Source organism: Corvus hawaiiensis, chromosome 3, assembly GCF_020740725.1.
Source record: "Corvus hawaiiensis isolate bCorHaw1 chromosome 3, bCorHaw1.pri.cur, whole genome shotgun sequence".
NCBI classification, from domain to species: domain Eukaryota; kingdom Metazoa; phylum Chordata; class Aves; order Passeriformes; family Corvidae; genus Corvus; species Corvus hawaiiensis.
Window position 1 is genome coordinate 79,796,264 of NC_063215.1, and position 21,574 is coordinate 79,817,837.

Consider the following 21,574-nt stretch of genomic DNA (forward strand, 5'->3'; position numbering starts at 1 on the left):
GAAATAAAACATAAAATTTTGGATGAAAAATTAAAGCCTCTATCTTATGTTATACCTGGCATTTTTATCAGATGTTTCCTTAGTACTTAGGAGCGAATAATCATTCTTCCATCACCTTCTGTGTGTCATTCATGACTGTATAGCCCGCGCTCTCTCTCTCTGTAGTCTGTTACCCCCAAAGTCAACACTGACAAATCAGCAGTTTGTCTCCAGCATTCTCCTAAAACACTACAACGCGGCCACTTTTATTTCGAGTAGGATCAAGTCAAAACATGTTCCTAAACCCCAGCAGTTTTTGTGCCTAATGGTTGAGTCCTCCTGCCTATCTTCATCTGTGCTCCCATATATTGGCCATGTGAGAAGGCATCATGAGGAGGTGGGGATCTGTGATGATCCTGGTACTGGGGTTGTTTCCTCTATGATTCAACTTAACACTTTCCTGCCATGAAATTTTTCTCCTTAGCTCAGGAGCTGAGAACCTGGTTGGAGCAGCTTAGGTGTAGTCTGCCTCTACAGCTATAAATTTCATTTATGGATTTATCTAAATGAAGCTCTTTGTCTCCCTAGTTCTCCTCTGCCTGGAATATTCAAGGCAAGATTCTTCCTGTGAGTGGCAGGAACAACCTGATGCATACTTACAAAGCAACACATGCATAGCACTTGTGGGGGGAGCACAAGGCTCCAGTCATTTGCCCAATAATTTAATTTCATTTGTAACTTTCTTCCCTTTCTCTTAAGGTGGTTTTATTTATATTTGTTGTGGTTTTTTCCTCTGAGGAGTTGAAAATGGGAATTTTGCAGCCTCTTTGTCTCTCCTATGGAAATCATTATATATTCAACTTTTTGTCACTGCAGCAGCTCACTCTGTTTTGGAGCTCTGTCACTGTACATTGGCCTCAATGTGCTGTGAGACATTCAGAATGACATTTATTTGTACAAACTGAGGATCTTGTTCAGATATATTGAAACTTTGGTTGCTGTCCAGCTTTAGCAGCAGAAAACAAATGGTATTTGTTCACAATGTTTTCTTCTGCCAGTCACAGATGACGTTTAAAATGAGTCTTCAGACTGAATAGCTCTCAATGCATTTTGGGCTCAAGGAGATCAAGCAAGTCTTGTGGGCCAAATATTATGGACTTGGACTATTTGCTAGATTTAATTTATTGTCAATTAACAAAAACTTCTGAATACTGAGTTGGGTATTGAGTCAAAAAGGAAAACATAAATAAAAACCTTGGCTTTCCCTTCCTAATCTGAAGCCCCCTTGTTTTCACTGCTGGTTGTGGTCTGTCCCTCACACTCTGGTTGGTGAGGTAATGGGCAGCACAGGTGTTTGGAGTAAAGTACATAATGGTTTCTGTCTGACACTCCTTTCTGTTTTTCCTTTGTCTGTCCTTTGTTCTTTATGTCCCTGCCTGACAAGGTTCACCTGTGAGTTTCAGTCCTTCAGAGGTGTTTCTCCACAGTGAGGGGTGCCTGTGGGCTGCAGTCCTTCAGGGATCTCCCCACCCTGGCACAGCTTGCCCTTGTGGGCTAAAGTTCCCTACAAATAACCGCTTTTGGCATGGGGACCTTCCTTCAAAGAATGCCTCTGGCTGTGTTTCCTCTGCAGCACCTTCATCAGCACATCTCCATCTGTCTCCTCAGTCAGGCACCTCCAGCCATCAGTCTGTGTGCTTCTTCCCCTGATGCCTGCAGGTATTTTATAAATATGGTGGGGCTGGGGTGCTGCCAGCTAACTTGCCTGCCTGCAGTTTTGGCACTCTGTGTGCTGCTGTCACCCAGTCCAAAGGTGTCTGGGCTTGGCTGTGACTGGCCCGTGGCAGGTCATGGCCTCTCCCTGCACACCTCCCACTGCAGACCCCAGTCTGGGGGCTGGAAGCCCAAGCTCTGTGTTATATTGGCGTTGGATATTCTCTTTCGACCTCAATGAACATGTCAGAAAGCTATCTGGAAGTCAAGTTCTCTGTTAAATCTTCATTTTCCCTGTTTAGAAATATTTGGAAATGAAAGAATTTCTTGTAAAAAGGAATATTTGTACATTCATGTAGATGTGCACACTTGTTTTCTTACTTTGTCACTATCAGGCACATGTATTTCTACTGTTCGGAGCTCTGCAGGGTCATGATATATCCTTCACACTTAACTTTTTGTTTCCTGATTGATGGAGATGCAGCCACAGTCATGTGTAAAATGATATTCATGTACCTTCTGCCAAGAAAGGGAAAAAAAAAAAAAAAAAAACAAAGGAGAGAGAGAACTTTCTCTGATAAGACTGAAATCAGAACAAGATTGCTTTTGATAAAAGATTGATGAAGAGGCATTCACTGCTTGCAGGAGAAAACATTTGTGAAAACAATTGATAGTGGAAGCTTTTGATAAGACATGCAAAAAAGATTTCATTTTAATATTTATCACTTGTTCTGAAATAGATAGGCAGCTTCTGCATGATGAGGTCATGAAATACAAGATTGGTTCAGGCAAATTCATTACTTCTTTTTCTGTTTTTTATATTAGTTTGCCTCTTCTCAGCTTTATATAATGTATTTTTTCTGTCATCTTTTATAAAATACTTGGGTGCCCATCTGGTATGAAAGTAGGTATAAAAATATTTTTCAGAGCAAAGAGGGCCTAAGTTAACACACTAAGAGTCAGTATTTGTAAACCATATTAGAGATAAGCTCGGTAAGATCAATTCTCTTCTATGGATTTGTGTTAAATTACATTGACTGGTGCCAGGGCAGTCTGCCCTATTTAGTTTGTTTTTTTTAAATCCATTAAATAGACCTTAAGGGTTTAAATCAATAAAAGAAATTACTTACGCAGGTATCTGCAATATTATTGTAGAATTCTTGTTTCATGTGGGACTTGATTTTATGCCTAATTTAAATAAAGAGGAAAATAAATACAAAATACAAGAGCAGGAAAAGAAAAGGGTTCCATGAAGCAGAGGAGCATCATCCATTAAAACTGCACCACACTGTATTACAGTTCGGTCTAGACACTAGCTGTGCAGATGATGCCACACTTCTTAGCAGGTTTTTTTTCTTATTTCTCCTGGCACATTGCAGGACTGCTACAATAATCAAATGCTTGAGGTCAGATCAGAAGAGCAGCTGTGGAAAGGATTGTGAGTCATACACAATTGCTAGTACCAGAGAAAACTTTTCTAGAGGAGAAGATACTTGAAATGCTTGAAAATACTTGAACTGTTGCTGTGAGAAAGAAAATCAGTAAATGACACGATAAGCATATCTAAAATAACAGCTATAAAGTGACTAGATAGTAGAAATTTTCATTCATCTGGTTTTTTGTGAGTTATATAGTATGAGTCCTGTGGTTTGAGCACAAATGTCATTACAGCTACCGTGTTGACAGTCCCATTGGGAATTAAGGCAGTGGATTTCCTGGAAGTTTTCCATTTGTGTTACAAAACTGTGTATCTGTGTACAAATAATAAAAATATCTAGAAAGACTAGGAATTTAATGGATCCTAATGCTAATTTTAGGTATGAGATTTTGCTCTAACCGCCTTCTGCAGTTTCTTATAAATTCCCTTAAAGTTACTGATGGTGGGTGAGATGGAGACCCTTTTGAGTCATTCACTGTAGCTATTCCTCTTTCTTGTTATCAAATTACTTTTACAGACCATACCAGTTCTTTAACTGAGCTTTGTGTTGTAATCCTCCTATTCCTTGCTGCCCCAAAATTCTTCCTACCAAAATATAACATTTTAGTGTTCCTCAAAACTACAAAGATCACCATTAAGTAATAAGATAAAAACTAAAAATTATCTTTTCTTACAATTAAAAGGACTGTAGAGTGAAAGTTGTTGCACTTCATTGAGGGAGGCATTTGAAGATTCTGTTTTGCAGCTCAGAGGGAAAAGACATCTCACAGGATGTTAGGAATTTATGAAAGTAATTAACGATGTTTTACTGAATACTAGATTAAATATTAGCTTGGAAAACTAAGTAAATGTCCTGAGCGAATGAAAGGGCTGCCCCTGGGCTTCAACATTTGCATATGTTCATTTAGAGAAACCTTCAAGTGTAACTTAAATATGTATAACTATGTTTTCATCTCTATCAGTCACTGATTTGTGCAACTTGTAGAGCACAGATTAAAATTAGCTTTTCCTTTTTCTTTTAATAATGACAAGACAGCTTTTAGTAGTGAATTGCATCATTTTGTCTTTGTGGGTATATCTATGGTGTCCACATAAGTGGTGCATTGATGTTTGTCCTAAGCCAAGCTGTGCCTGCTCTCTGTGCGTTTTTGTTCTGCACACATCCTGGGTGCCAGAGGCCGGCAGAAGATTGCTCCTTCCACAAGGTCTCTGTGGCACCACAGCTCTAAAACACTGAGGTATTATGATTAATACAAACACTGAATGGAATTTTTTTAAGGATTTAGTACATGATTTGGAAAATATACCTTTTATTAATTTCTTCTTTGTTTGTTCCTTTTTTTTTCCCCTGGTTAAGGGGCGGGGGGGGGGGGGGAGGGGGCGGGGGGTGTCATTTAGCATTGCTGTCAGAAAATGACAGCAGAGATTTACAAGTGTAGCACTCACATCTTTAAGACCGCTTAACTCCTCCAGTAGAACCTGTATCATTTTTCAGGACTTTTGGGTTTTATATACGAAGCTTTATGGTGCAAAATTCCACAATTTTTATGACCGCCTTGTGGCTGTACCTTTAAAGGTGACAAATAGCAACAACGAGTGCCCTGAGGCTGCTTGTATTCATGGGTGTGAGTGTGTAGCTTGCTGGAACCTGAATGCACAGCTTGGGTGCTGCATCTCCAGAAGCAACTAAAACAGTGCTAAAATCTGAAGAGATGAAGCTTGAGCCCAGCAAAGGAATCTCTCATCTTGCTTGTTTTGTGTGAAAGCCCCATCCCTCCATATCTAGAAAGCAATATTGAACTGGCAGTGCCTTGTGACAACCAGCACCAAAGCCTGAGCAAGGATCTTAATTATTTGCAGATAACATTGCAAACTTTGGCCCAGTTTGTTTCTCCCTCCTCAGTCACAGGACAAGTGAAAGAGGTAAAAGAAAAAGTAAGAGTAAAGGAACTCTTACTGGTTGAAATTTACCTAAAGGCATGAAAGCCCTGGATGCTCTGAAGAACTGTGACTAGAACCCAAGCAAAATCAATTTGAGTCCCCTACTTAAATTTAAAAAATACATATTTCCAAACATTTTAGATATAGAAAAAGAAATAATGTATGGAAATTTGCACATTTCTAGCTGCTCTCCCTTGTGTTTAACTTACAGAAGTATACCAGCCTTGAATAAGGAAAATTCCTTTACTTGGTAGAAAAACAGGGAAGCTCCCAGATCTGTGGCCCTCCATATCCACTCAAAACAGCCCATCACTGTTTCCCTTGCATCTTTTGTGTTTTCAATTCCAGTGGTAGCTTATTTGAAGAAAGGATAATTTATGCTATACTTGTAAGGGTTTCAGTTTTATATCCTGTTAATTGCAGCCATCCAAGTTTAGCATCATTCAAGTGGACACTGATAAAAGCATGCAAATATAAGCTCCACATCACTCTCAACTGTGTGCCTCTAAAGACACACGTGCTTGTCATTGAATTAATTTCAGAGCTTTTCTCATTCAAGGCAAAGAAGATGAAAGCAAAAGAAACAGGACTGTGTTTTGTCATTGGCATGAATGTTCTCAGTCCCTTTTTGAGGGACCTAAGCTGAGGCTGGACAAGATCAAAGAGCTTTAGGGAGATTAATTTTTAGCATCTGTACTACAAATTACAGTGTTGATCCTTTCAGAGAGATAAGATGAGCATCACCTTTTACTTCTCAGTAAAGTGAGAATTGCAGGACTGTTAAAGCTGGTCCCTGGCTGAAGTCAGAAAATGTTCTCACACCATAAAACAATAATTAACACAAAGAGGTGCTGTGAGGATAAGGGGAGCATCTTGTCCGTTGGAGTATGCATCCACTCTGATAAAAAGTGTGCTAAAAGGGATGATGCTTGTTGTGTGACATGACAATTCCTGCCACAAAGAGCTAGAAGCTGTGCTGGTAGTCTCTCTGTTTTCTCTTACTGAACTGTGACAGTCGTTGGCTTTGTCTTGGATTTTTTTTCTTGCCTTTATTGTGTGGCTGAATTACTTGTTTCCTGGCTTTAAAATGTGTCTGTACTGTACTGCTTGTTCATCTTTAAGACAGAGATGATTTACAAGTCCAGGCTTACAGAGCTTAATTCCTATTGCTAAGGAAAGTTCACAGGAGGTTATACGCTTTCTTGGCGCAACTGTTAACAAGACATTTGTTTTTAAAATAATAGATTTTTAAAATTGATTTTTGGTGGAGCTAGCCAAGCGAACCAGGTCTGATTCTCTGGGGAAATCACTGTGGTGGTTTTACCTGATACACCAGTAGAAAGTTAACAGTTGTAAAACCTGCTGAATCTCCACGCTGTAGGAAAAAAATGGTCAACTAATCTTTTAAACAGAAGTGGTTTCGTTTTGAAGAGAGGACAGCATACAATTGCTGATCTTCTTTTAGTCATTCCATGGTACTTTATGTGCTTCCTTTACTCTCTGTAAACGTAGGTAAGTGTAACTTCCAGCAAATCACTGCACAAAAGTATGTAACTAGACAACACTTGTGGCTATTTTAATAAAGCTATTACCTTTAATCAGTAGTAGCACACCCATCAGATAATCTGAAATGTATCTGCTGATGCCTTTGATGAGAGCTCAGTATCAGAAAATTTTTGTGTGTTTGGACTAGTGTCTTAGTTTGAAACAGGAGTCAGCTTTTGAAATGGATCTCCCGATCATCCCCATTTACCGTGCTGTGGCTTGAATGATGGGGCATTATCAGAGCAAATAAAGTAGATGCCTTTTGATTGAAACTAAACAGGGAGATGTGTTTCAGAACTTCACATATTAGAGTTGCAAAAGAGAGCTAAGATTAAAGGTAGTCTAAACTCAAAATGTCCGCAAGCATCTCCAAAACCTTAGCCCCCAAGCTTTATAGTGTGGATTTCTGGTCCTTGACACAAACCATTTTGCTGTGGAGAGCTACTTCTTTTGGTCTGCAGTACTTGGTAGTGCAAATTAGGTTGGTTGCTTGTTTGTTTACTCAGACAAGCCTGACAGACTTTTGAGAAATCTACATCTCTGTAAAACTTCAAATTTTTGAAACCTTGGCGCTTCTCAATTTTACAGCACTTCTTTTCTCTCCGTGAATGCTGCTGATAGACATCTTCCTGCATGTGTTTTCAGAATGTGAATCTTGATCTGAATCCAAATTACACAATTTCTCATTCACATGGAAAGATCTTAATATTCCAGATTTTTTAGCAAAGAGTTTGAACTTATATGTGACATGCCTATGAAAAGCATATGACATGTTGTAAACTGAATGTATGCAGAAGAGAGAATGCCATGATACAAAAATCTTCAAAATCATTTTCAGGAACCTGAAAATATTGTCTTAATAATCTATGCTTTTCTAACTAAATGTAAGTACTGAACCTCTCTATCGTAGTTTGATGCTGTATCACTGAAGATTTCTATCTTAGAATTGAATTGCCTCGGGGGAAACTGAACATTTTTTCCCAGCTATGGGTAAAAGTTAAAGCAGTTTTCTTTATCTTTTTTATGGGTCATAATTCTCTTGTTATGATGTTCAAAAACATCTTTCATCTGTAACTCAACAAGGTGTTCTCACCTCCCTTTTATAATGGCATGTTTCATATATACATTCATTGTATTGTATTGCAGAATTGGTCTGGATTTATTTATAGTCATGATTTTCATTTATGCTAGACATTTTTTTGAAAAATAACACATTACTTAAAGGCATGAAAAAGATCTTTTCATACGAATATCAATTTTTAATTATTTATCTTGTATTTTCATAGCATTCACCTTGTTTGTATTAGCGTGATATTGTGGTTTCAGCCAGAATAGAGTTAATTTTCTTCCCAGTAGCTGGTACAGTGCTGTGTTTTGGATTTAGGATGAGAATAACGTTAACACACTGATATTTTAGTTCTTACTAAGCAGTGTTTATGCAGAGGCAAGGGCTTTAAAGCTTCTCACCCCACCCCAGCAGCAAGCAGGCTGTGGGGGCCGAAGAAGTGAAGAGATGCAACCAGGAGAGCTGACCCCAACTGACCAAAGGGATATTCCCCACTATATGGCCTCTTATGTCTATCAGTATATGAACAACGGGGAAAGCCGGCCAAGGGCTGCTGCTCAGGAGCTGAGCTGCATCCGTTGGTGGGTGGTGAGCAGTTGTGTTGTGTATCCCTTGACTTACTGTTTTTGGGGTTTTTTCCCCTTTCTTTTCTGTCCTAGTAAACTGTCTTTATCTCAAGCCACAAATTTTACTTTTTTTCCCAATTCTCTCCCCCACCCCATTGAGGGGTAGGGTGGGTGCAAGAGAATTGAGGGAGTGGCTGTGGGTGTTTAGCTGGGTCAAACCACAACATGAGTGTTCTCCCTTTTAAAATAAGACATGATTTCGTATGGGGTGGGAATAAATGAGGTGACAAACTATGCCCACATGTACTGGGCATAGGGATTAATTGTAAGAGTGTTTTCTGATATGGCATGGATCTCCCATTAGGGATTGGAAGAATCTATAAACTGTCTCTTTTGTAACATACCTGGCTATACCTCTGGCAAAGCAGCTTCTTCTACCTTAAAGTCCAATTGGATATGTAGGTGTGCTGCATAATATTGCACTGCATAGATTTTCCAGCATTATCCTGCTGGGATATTTTGGTAGGCATAGCCCAAACATCAAATCTAAGACCATTTTTACCCGTCACGGAAACTGCTAGTTTAAGAGCAAGTCTTCAGGTAAAATCCGGGAAAGCTCTGGAAAAGATTTGATCTCTTGTCCATATTGATACTAGGGAGTTAAGTTCCCAGGTAGGGCCACATAGGGTGCTCACTAGGTTTTATTTACAGCTGTTCTCATAGCAGCTGCTCAAACTGATATATAGATGCATGAACTGGGACAAGTAGAAGACCAAAGTGCTTTTTGGTGGGGATGTATACCAGGTGCTGGCCATAAAGCATGAAAAAGGTATCTGTGAATGACTAGTTGAAGTAATTGGAATAAATATTTATAGCTATTAAACTTTTGATGCAGTAGACAATAAATTCACAGGAAAAATTTGCTTTCTACAGTGGAGTATTTACTATACATAGGAATTCTTTCAGAGATCTTTGGAGAAAGGAATTTTCCAAATTCCTTTCTGCAGCTCTGTAGCTGCCACCATAGTGCCCCATCAGCATGAGAGACTACTGAAGTCTTTAAAATATTTTCAGAGTTCTGCCTAGTAAGTGACTCTCCAGTTTTTCAAATAGAATTTATGTCTCAGTAATGTTCTGACACTTATTAGGTGTCAGTGTGAGGCCACTTTTATGCCTGTTCCTCACATACTCACTAATGCTTAATGTATGCCTTAAGTGAAGACAGAGAAGTGTGAGCAGATTGGCAGTGTCTGCCGTGCTGAGATAAATCTTCCCAAAGAAGAATTTAAGGGAAGAGGAAATAAAAATTAGATCTTACATTAGTCAAATAACATACAGTCCACAGTCCTGAGGGCATGCTGCACTCTGCAGACTGTGAGCAGTGCTCGCTTATTAGACCTTTTCTGAGCACAGTACCTTTTATTACCATTTAACCCAGACCAAAATGTGCCCAAATGTAATTCATTCAAGCATTTTACAGAATACACTTGTTACTTGTTCTGTTTCATTGTGGCTTGAGAAGAAATTAGAGCAATGGAAAATACAATCCATACCTGGTAAATAATAAGCTTTCTTTTTTATGTTTACTGCTGGAGATAACATGTTTAGAGAGTATAAATTCTATCAGGTAGTTCAGTGTGGAAGATGGAATAACAATGAGGTGCACTCAACTGTGTTTAGGAGGCAAGCAAATGGTCATGAGAACTTAAATTCTTTTTTAATGTAGCATTATAAGCTTTTCATTGTCCTGTTGCTTTCTATACAGGCATTATAATAAATGGCAGGTTTATAGGTTGTTTTTTTGTGCAAAATATATGAAATTACAAGAAGGAAAAGGTTGTTCATTTACTGAGAAAAGTTTTCTATGAATTTAGTGTTCATTTGACTATTTCTCTTCCGTTTTATATCTGTACGATATGTTCTTAATGTCACTGTGGAGATACAAATAGCTTTGTAAACATAATATTAAAAAGTTCTGCTGCCTTCTGTGTCTTTTGCAGATTGTTATGCAGAGTTTTGAAGGGAATAACAATAATCTAAGCAGGTATTTTTATGTTGCAAACTGTCTCGTGCTGCCAATAAAACATTTTTATTTGTTATAAGGGTTAATATATCTTTCGGGAATTTGTGCTAAAAGATCTACATTCAAGAAAAGTTATCATATTAATGGTGTCGTTTTACTAGTAATGCCATTTAGAAATATATATATATAGCATTGCTAAGGTCTTAGATTGTGTACAAAAAGTAATAACCCTGCAAAATTCCTGACTGAGCATTAACTCTGCATTCCCTCCACTGAGCTAGAAATTAACATTAAATTTTTGTGTTGTAATGTGAAAAAGATGGAAATGAAGCGTGAAGTGATTTTTAAGTGCAGGAAGAGGGGGAATTCTGACTTAGTTGGAATACATTTCCATTTCCAGCAAATTATTAACTCATTAAGGGACTACTCAGTATAAAATCCTAAGTCTTTTACTTCTCTTTAAAGAGTATCATTCAGAGCAGAACCTTTGTAATACATGAACTATTGTGTTTGGCTGTAAATCAGGGGATTTTATTTTTGTAAATGCTAGTCTGGGCTTCTTGCTACACAGAGGGACCATTGGCTGAAGGAACTGTAGTAAATCACACAGTATGTACTTATTTCCTCTTGTTCAACATCCACTGTTCTCTTTGCTAAAAAATAATAGAATCTAAATTTGAATGTGTCTGAGTTAACTCTTTTTGTGTAGCATTACATAAAAAGTACTTGTTAGAAGCTAAGTAGCAAGCATGTTCCACATGGAAATTCAAAGCAACAGTAAGATTTATGGTTTTAGGCAAATATCTCAGGAATTTTAGGGTTATCCTTCCTTACAAATTGTAGATGGAGTTTATTCCTCTCACCTGGCACTTACCTATGGGACAGAGTCTTTATAGGCGTCTTCAGAAAGTTCAGTGTTACAGGAAGAGAAAATAGATAGCAATATATATCAGTATGACTGCTATGCTTACTGGTTGCTGTAATCCTGAATTCCCAATTGGCAAACATAATCAGGATTGTGACAACTTGGTAGACATGAATGTTTATCAAAGGGAGGTTATATAGAGTGGCCCTGACTTGTTACTCATGAGCCTTTCCTGGCTCCCACTAAACTTCATTTGTCTGCTATCAGTTTGGAAGGGACCTCAAGGATCATCTGGTCCAATCGTTCTCGGCAAAAACATGGTCTAGACAAGATGGCCCAGCAGGATGTTCTTAAAAGTGTCCAATGTTGTGAAATTCTCCAATACGCTGGGGAGATTATTCCAATGACTGTTCTCATTGTGAAAAATTTTCTTCCTGTGTTCCAACTGGAGTCTCCCCAGGATTTACTTGTACTCATTACCTCTTGTGTTTTCCAGGTGACTCCATGTGAAAAAGGACTTGACTCTAATAGTAGTCCTTAAAATGATACTAGGTTTTGGACATAGAAGGCAATGAATCCTTTTTCATATCACATTTTTTATATTGTTCCTTTTTCTATTTCTTCGGCAGTGCCAGTAGTTAAACTACTATAAGAACTGAATAGGAAAAGTTTATAAAAATTAGGGTACAAATATTCTGCTAAGTGAAGGGTTTTCTGCCTTTTCATCACATTTCTTTGAATGTGTGGTGCTTTCAATAACACATCTACTTTTCCTTCTATTTCTAGGTGTTGCTTAGCACCTACAATATTCTGAATTCTAAACGAGAACAGTAATGTATAACTCTGAAAATGTTGAAAAGGTGAACTGAAATCAAATATAGATGTATTCCATAGCATCATAAAATAGCAAGTAGTTTCTGGTTGCTGGAATCTAACTGCTAAGTGGTCCATGTAATTTAGGCCTGATGGTGCACTGGCTTTTTTCCCTTGCCCCATGTGGTGCAATATTTAGTTCACTGCCACTGAGCAGACAGTATTCAGAAAAATGCATGGTGATATCAGATCAGAGTGCTGATTTGCTTCATTATTTTAACAGTGCTTAATTTTCCCTTCAGGTTTCTCCTTGCTATGACCTGCATAAGATTCTCTGAGCCCAGAAGCTGATTTTTCTTTCTATATTAGCTGCTCAAATAAAAGAGGTTAAGTCTTCTGGCAAATCTTGCTTCTGATTTCTTAAACCAACATGGTTCAACAGAATATTACTATCTCTGTATTTTTTTTATTTTAGGTAGTCTCTACTTTCATTAATAAACCAGCTTTAGCTTCCTATGTAATAAAGTGTACTATCATGCTGTTGCTTTCTTCTTCTTGCTTTTTTGCATTCACTGTGATCAGGGGATGAAACACCGTTGCACTTCCCCTTGATTTCCTTTCTCTTTCTGCTGCTTTTGAGACCTGGGCTCTGATCTTGTGAAAGGGTTACAGCAACAGTAGAGTAAGACTTGGTGAGCTTTTTTTTCCTCTCTCTTCTGGGAACTTAATATGTTTATTTGCCTGTTTAGAAGGTCATCTCTAATGTCTCTACATTATCCAAGAAAAAATATTTCCCCCATAAAATTGGTGTGTCATCTGCGCTTTTACATGGGTCCTATTGGTTCGAAGAGATATGCTGTGCTATGCACTTTCTGGAAAACAGTTTTATTTAATTCATTCTTCAAATTAATGAAACAAAAGTGTCCCCTTTATTTTTCCATCTGATGCTGAAATGCAGCACAGTTAAGGAAAAAGAAAACAAATTGGAAAGCCAACTTTTTGGTTTCTGTTGATCATTCGTAGAAAATACCTTTTACTGAGAATTGGGCTTGTGTGAATCTCTTAGGGAATGGCATCAGGTGGTCTATTATCTGCTTGATCTAAATACACAGCAGTTAGACAATTCCGCTGTTATTGTATCCACAAGAGGCCCCAGCGGAGTAAAGGTGTGAGTCTCCAGCTAACATAAAAGTTGGAAGTTCAAACTGAATCATATGTAGGGGAGTGTGAAGAATTGCTCTTTGTGATTGATATGCAATAAGAAAATACCTCAACACCTCAAAACTCCCAACTCATGGTTAGCAGGAAATGGAAATTTATAAATGTGTTGTCAAGAAAATCTCAAACAGAAACCTGTCAGAACCACTGAATGGTTTGGGTTGGAAGAGACAATAAAGATTATCTAGTTCCCACCCCCTCACTATGGACAGGGATGCCACCCACTAGATGAGGTGGCCCCATCCAGCCTGGCCTTGAACACTTCCAGGGATGGGGCATCCACAGCTTCTCTGGGCAACCTGTGCCAGTGCCTCACCACCCTTTCAGTAATGAATTTTTTCCTGACATCTAATCTTTTTGTTTAAAAGTGTTCCCGTTGGCCTGTCACTAGCTGCCCATGTAAAAAGTTCCTTCAGGTACTGAAAGGCTGCAATGAGGTCTCCCCAGAGCCTAACAAGAGGATTTCAGGGTAACTTAAACACAATCATCTTTTCCTTCTTCATAATTTATTTTAGTCTTCCCAGCTGACCTTCTAGTTAGCGCACAGCTCTCAGCACCAAAGGATATTTTGTTGTTCATTCAGGATGTGCTGATTCAACCTTGTGAAATTCAACTTGAGAAATCAGGAAAAAAAGAAAAAAGGCTTGAATGAAAAAAATTTTTATTTTCATTTCCTCTGCTATGAATTCATTTTCCCAAGCTGGCCAAAACCCATTTTCTCTAAAGAACCAGTCCTTATTACTGGGTTTTATAATTTTTGGATCTTCTCAGTTCCCTTTGCTCTAGTGAAGGAAGATACTTCATAATCTACTTTACATACACTTGCAGTATTTCCCATTGGAATATGGAACACAGGCATTAATTTGGATCAACACATAAGACAGACAATATCTCTAGAATCATTAATAATAGATATTCTCAAAAGAATGTTTCTTGAGGCGTAAAACAAATACATGAAGAAAATAAAAGTGACATTGACATAAACAGTTGTATCTTACAATAGTAACCTAAGGCAAAACCCAAGCACTCAAAGAAATAGTTAGAATTCTACCTCTTTTCTCAAAGAAAAAGCTGCAGACTTCGCCCATCTATTGTCCATGAAATGTAATTTGCTATAAAGCATTAATCACCCAAGTTCTGGGAAATGCTTGGTGATATTCCCATCCAGATCTCTCCACAATTAAGATATGATCACAACTCTTTTTTATTTTCTTCTTGTACTGTTTTATCACTTTTCTTACAAAGGTTGAGGATTAGTTTCCTCCTTTAAACACAAGCCAAATTCAATTCAAATGTGGTCAGAAAAATGTTACAAAACTGGTGCTTTGGGATTCCATGTTTGTTATTGCTCAGTGACTTCCATATGAAATCTATGTACAAATCAAAGGATGTTGTTTCTTTCTCCTACCTGCTCTCTTTGAAAAGTTATCCTGAGATCTGCTAATTAAGCTTTCCTGAGACTGTTATCGATACTGTTATCATCAGTAGTGATGTTCAATCTTTCAGAGTTTGTTTTTGTTTTAGATAAAGAGATGGAAGAAAGCTAAGATACATGTCCATCTGTCCTTTTAAATTTTTATTAAGTGAAATACCAAAATAAACTATTGCTATGGTCATATACAGAATCACAGAATATTCTGAGTTGGAGGAGACCCACAAAGATCAGAGTCCAACTCTGCAGAGAATGGCCCATGCAGGGATCAAACCCACAACCTTGGCATTATTAGCACCATGCTCTAACCAGCTGAGGCAATCTATGGAATTGCCCAAAGTGCACATTTCACAACTTTTTCTGAAGTATGTAATTGTTGATATTGCTGAAGAGAGAATAGTAGGTAAAATGGAGTTCTTTTTTGTCAGCCCTCCCTTTGTTTCTAAGCTAACCCCATAGCTTCCAGCTTGCAAAAAGAACTGGAAAAGGACCTGTACTTTTAAAAGATCAATTGGTATAACTAGGCATATAAACATGCACAGCAGCCAAGATCAAGCAAGAGTGGTTGAAAAGGTTTGTGGGGGAATTTTGTTTTGTTTAAGCAGCTCTTTCCGTCCTTATTCCCTCATATGCACTATGTCCTCAATGTGATTGTAGCACAGCATCAGGCAGTGAACTGAATCAGGAGCTGATCCAAGCTTTAAAAAAAAACAAATAGAGAAGGACAGTAGGTGGTGAGAAAAAAATGAAAGGCAGAACAGGGTCTGGTTAAGCAAGCAAAACTGCCAGAAGAGATGATCATTAAAAAAGGATATGATTGATTGGCAGTTTATTAGGGGTTTCCAAGGTTGTGAGTTTTTACACATATACCTATTTCTCTTTTTAAACTCTCACTCTAGCTGAGCAAATCACTTTTGAGCTCTTCATTTGCCTAGTTATTAATTTCATTATTAATTTCTTTTAGATTATTAAATTCTTTAATGTTATGCAGTATTCTTAGTTGGAGAAGTTTTAGAGTGACAGACATGTTTTGGATATTGTGTTAATGAATGGAATTTTTGAGCTATTTAAATGGATTTTGTTAAAATGCTGGGGCAACAAGTTGTATAAAAAAAAAAAGAAGACCTTTAATGTCAACATAATATTTTAAGGTTGAAATAACTGCTTTGATAGACTATTACGACTGCAGTGTCCTTGCTCTGACAAATCTCTGCTGGCTGATTACTGCTTCACTAAGGAGACAGTGTGTTATTAAAAATTCAATTAAAAAAAAATGAATGCCAGATTTTTGTCCTTTAAATTGCATTGCATAAGAAAGAAAGTGTGGAGGGAGAAGTACTGAGAAATAATGTAAGAGAATGAAGAAAAACCACTCAACAGAAAAAAGCCCATAATAGAAAAAGTGGTAGAAGAGAGAGTGGGAGAATGAGGGTATAAAGAGCACTAAAATATCTGTGGAGGAATCTTTTGCAATTAAAAGTGCATGTAAAAATTGCATATACAAAATACAAATTTTAAATATTGTTTAGATACAGAGACAAATGCTTCAGAACTCTTTCTGTTTCTCCCAAATGGATTCAACAGTCTGTCTTGACATTTCACAGCAGAGATGGCCAACCTAATGATGTTGCAGTTAGAAAAATAATTTCTTGACAGACGAACTACTTTCTATGTAGGCTGATGTTTGTGTGTGGTTCATTCATGATACTGGAGAATTAGGTGTGGGTTTCCAGAAGGTATCACCCAATAAAGAACAATTTTTCTTGCAAGGTGTGTTGTGGAAAGATCCATGCAAGTCTTTCTTGAAACCCCTTTAATAATGATATGTCTTCTAAAATCTCTGTAATTTCTAGTTATGAGGTAATATTTTGATTTTCTGTTCTGTGTTGTGAAAATGATGAACAAGTTGTGAAAGACATCCTGATTTATCATTGTTAAACCTCTCATAAGATCCTTATTTACCCTGCCATTTTCTAAGACACAAGATCCGGAAAGACTGTCTAAGAATCGCCTCTGATGAGGACTGAAAAGGAGGAGGAGCTTCTGTATATGTGAGACCATCAAATGGTCTAATTTTGGGCTAAAATGGCTAACAGTTCTTTCGTTTTATCATGAAAGACCACAACAGTCATGAGGTCTTCCACAGGCTTTCTCTAAATCTAAAGTCAACAGTTAAATGTCATTTTTAGAAAGAATGGGAAACTCATACTGAGTCTACATCTCAAAGCAGATTTAGACTGAAAATTGCATTACAGAGAAGAAATAAGTATCAGTCTTCATCAGTAGCATCATCTTTCCTGTTTCTGATTATAAAAATATTTTGGAGTACCTTGTTCATGAACTCTCTGTGATCATCAAGTTTGACCCTGAGTTGCTATATGAAGAGTGTGTTTTAGCATTATCTGTGCAAGTGCCTCTTGAGTGTTGAATAGTCTTAGTGCTTGATTTAGTAGTGCTCCCTCTGGAGATTTTTTACTTTGTGCCAATAAACCTGACTTACTTAGAGCTTTTGGCTCTGGTCCACTATTTCTTTGTCAAGTGTTTAGAACTTGTAAGTGTTGTGACCCGATTGGCAATGCAAGTAATCCTAATTCCAGCAATTTACACTTGTCACTTTGCTTTACACTCCATTACTGCACACTGAAATTCTCCACAAAATGGTTTGGAGACCGTTTAACAAATAACAAATTCGAGATAGAAGGATTTTGTCCATTATGTCACAATTAATTATTTATTGGGATTTTGGTTTTGTGTTGCAGAACTGTGACCTGGCCCAGCAGAGCATTGTTCATATTGTTCAGAATCCACAGAAAAACAGTCAGAACAAGGAGGAGACAGAAGATAACTGTGTTGGAGGTGTTCTGAAAGCCTTGAAAAGAGAACCTGAGAGTCTAACTCGCATAGATCTCAGTAGCAGCATCCTCCCATCAGTCTCTGCAGGTCTGGCAGTTATTCTGGATCCTGGAAAAAACATAGTTTCACTTTCCTCTGAAAAATCAGGTAATTCAGTGACTTAGTACCTTTCAATATACATTTCTAAACGTGTATTTTTCTTTCTTAGGGCAAACAGTTCTAATTCCACACCGCAGGGAAAAAGCCCTTAAAATATATGGTTTATTTTACTTATTAAACAAAAAATACAGCAATATTAAGAGGTGGTAAGCATCTGATGTGTCTTCTAGCAAAATTATGTTGCTTTGTGGATAAAATGAGTGATTTCTTGTGTAGTTCCTGTCTCTAACTTGTATTATGCTACTATTTTTACAAATTATTATAAGATGGCAAAACCCCCAGAGGTCTATGAGAAGGCAAAAAATAGTGTCTGTAAAATTTCCATTATAGAAGTTTCCTTAACTAGAATTTTTGGCAGCTTATGCCTTGCAAATATGTTTAATTCCCAATCTGTTGTGATGTTTTCATACCCCTATGTTTTATAAAAAAATATTTACAATAGATTTAAGATTTATTAAATCTTTGCTGGCACAACACATGATGGTGATGATTCATACTATGGACATTAGTAGTTCTTCATCCACCAAATGATTACTAAGAATATCTTCTTTGTGAAAAATAATCTGAGGCATAAGTTACTGAAAAATGGGTTCTGCTATAATATTTAAAATAGTTCATGACAGAGAAGCTCAAGTCAGAAGCAAATATAAGAATCTCTTAGCAATTACATGAATCTTCTCGGAGAAGCCTTCTCTTTACAGACTTTACAGACTTGTGTTGCCCCAGGGAAGATACATCATTCTGTGCAATACCAGATTCTGTTGTGATTTATCAAAATAGTCCATCAGAGATGTCTTTTTAGAAAGAACAGTACACAAATACCCTTCTTGCACAGTACAGAAGGTAATACTAAACGTGTCTATCCAGAGTACAGAAGATAAATTGTGAATGTGACAGAGATACCTCTATGACTAACCTGACCACAGAAATCATCATGCTTAACAAAATGGCTACTAAAACTATTAAAATAACTTCTAGAGAATTTATTAAGTAGCTCATGCAGAAAATATACAATCCTTGGGAGGGTCACAGAAGTATTCCACAACTGACTTGGTCAACCTCTCACTGCCAACTAATGATGAATGAGTGCAGTTTAGGAGCAAATTAGTACCCAGCTTAATGATCCACATCTCCCAATCTGAATGAGTAATGAGATAAGAGGGGCATGCTGATTTAAATCTGGTAAACTAGGGACAGGGTGTCAGCCTGGACTTGCTCTGAGAAGCAAGGCAGAAGTGTGAGCTTTTAAACATTGCCACATATTTATTTTTTCACTGCTGTACATGATACGTACAGGGATTTAATATCTGTGCTTGACTTTACAGAATAGTTTATACATGTGTAAGGACTTTTAAAATGTGTTGTGTGACGTGGTTGTCCACAGACTATGAACTCTGTGAAGCCAAGTACAAACTGATAGGTGTCTTCTATTGCAGCAAGTATTTTCATGGCAGAATGAAAACTGAGGAAAAAAATGTACTGATAAAATATGTGGATTAGTTTTATCTGTGATTAAGTTATAAAGGCTTTTTATCATAAGAAGACAAAAAAAAGAAGAACCACTCTAATGACTGATAGTTCTTTGTGGAAGGATGTTAATATTAAGTACTTTTTAAAGGCCTTTTAACTTCTTTCCTTGTTTTGATTCTCAGTATGAAAACTTGTCCTTTTGGCTGTTCAGCTCCACCCCTTTGTTCAATAGGGGGAACTATATTTTTCCTAGGCAGGAAGTCAGACTGCAGAATCCCATTCCCTCCCTTTTTTAAATGTATGACTAATGTCAAGCAAATCTGTAATATGAAATAAAAAAGTTAGTTCAACAGAATCTCTTTTGTGTAAGATGACGTGAATGTTGTTACTTACATAATTCCCAGTTTAATTCATTATCAGCTGATTTATTATTTTCCCTGAATCAACTAGATGTGGTCATCATTACTTAGGTTTTCTATTTTCAACTTTTAAATCAATGTTCATCTGGTCAGTTACAAAAAAAAGCTCTGATGTTCTTTACGTAGTCTTTTACAAATGCTTGCATGCAAGGCACCTCTGTTTCCTTATCTTTCTATGTTCTTTTCACAGAAGAGTAAATAAAGTACTGGTATATACTGACTTAGGTGTGCCAAGCTGTAAATTCTAGCAAAAAGAGGGATTGATTGTTTTCCATCTAGTTAGGAAATGCTTAACGAAAAGTTAATATATGTTAAAACTTCTTGTCTTTCCAAATAATACAAGTATCAGTTGAGGCAGATGAAACTGGGTGTAGATTGACCCTCAAATTAGTATTTATACACAATACTAATATATTTATGCATAATACTAATTTTATTTACATATATAAAACCTCGGTATTGTTAGTGGTGCATAAAGAGATGAACTGGTTCCCATTCCATGTAAGAGTCTGATACATGAAAGAGACAGTAAAAAACACTTAGAAGGGAAAGCCACAATTTAAGGTGTGGATAGTCAGAACTGTGCATACTTCTGAGACAAGCCCTGATGAATAAAAAAACCCCCCATATCAATTTAACCAGGGAAACTGCTGACATTGTACAAATAGTTTTTGGATCGTATTCTGATGATTGTGTGTTAAAAATTCCTGTGCCCTGTAATTGATATTACACTTTATTATAATTCTTTTACTCAAAAAGCCTAAAAGCATAAGAATTTTTATGTCAGATCTGTTTGACGTAAAATGAGTAGTCTAAAGTCCTGAAGTATTATACAATTATTTCATAGTTTCATAGCATTTATAATCTCAAATTAGATCCAGGTTGGTCAGTGTTATGGTGTACATCTTCCACCCCATTTGTACGTGGTGTTCGGCTGAGTACTACTACCCAGTACCAAGTTGAGAACAACTGCAGTTATTTCTTACCCATTTTTGAGAATTCCATCAAAACATGAGCACTCATCCATTCAAAATGGCTTCCAGTGTAGAAAGAATATTTTTATTGTCACTCAGAAACATGAAGCTCTGTAAGCTTTCAGCAACTGCACCAGACAAAACTGAGACAAAAATGAACTTATTTTCCCATGACCTATTATTGCTTTTCTGTGTTACAAATCCAAATATATAAGAATTTACTATTACCTTAAAAGAGAATAAAGGATTTCTAAATTTTTCTTGTGTCGTTTAACTGCATTTTTTTTTCAAAAGAAACTAATAAGTATAAAGTTTTTTTCCTTTGGCATCTGTACAAATCATTTGTCGATTAATTATAAAAAATATACCTTAGATCCATGGTATTGTAAATGAGTAGTTTGGGGATGGAAAATCAGTGTTCTGTGAAATTTACATTTAATAATTAGGTCCTTTTTCCTAGAATTATCAAAAATTTGTTCTAAAAGCAATTTTTCAGAGTGCTTACACTGACCTTTCTTGAATTTCTTGAAATACTAGTCAGCATTTCCTGGTGGTTACGTGATTCTTATGATGGTCCTCTTTCACAGATATCTATTTGAATAAGATTCATATTGCTCTACAAGAAAAAGTAGTAATTTACTTAATATGCAACCAACGTATTCTCTCAGTAGACATATCAAGTAACTAGTAAGGTTACTATTTATTTTTGGATTTGGTGCCATGACAGTTTACTTTTGTATTAGGATTAAATGACTTTTAATTTAAATGAAAATTCATCATTCAGCACATTGTGATCTAGCCTGTATTTGATTCAGATTTTTGATAATACATTATTTTACAAACTTTTAAATATTAAATGCAAAACTAATTTGAGGATCAATCTACACTCAGAAAAGGGAAAGTATTAACTTACCTTTTTTAGAAATGCAGAATAAAGTACCAACTCAGAAATAATATACTAGTCTTGATTCTGGCAAATAATTTCTGGAAAGCAAGGCTGCATTTGTCTTCATTACACACTGTGTAAATTTACTGTATGTACAATTCTGTTTTAAAGTTCAAACAAATCTTTACAAAATTTCTGCATGGACAGCTGTCTC

The 21,574-nt window shown here is 36.8% G+C and overlaps 1 protein-coding gene across 2 annotated transcripts in view; it reads left to right on the plus strand.

Moving 5' to 3' along the window:
• Positions 1-21,574, plus strand: part of PRKN (parkin RBR E3 ubiquitin protein ligase) — a 696,970-nt gene that overhangs the window by 206,494 nt on the left and 468,902 nt on the right. For both annotated transcript variants that reach the window (XM_048296680.1, XM_048296679.1), the window contains exon 3: positions 17,359-17,599. In XM_048296680.1, the coding sequence (XP_048152637.1) occupies positions 17,359-17,599 (241 nt within the window). The remainder of the gene's footprint in view (positions 1-17,358; positions 17,600-21,574) is intronic.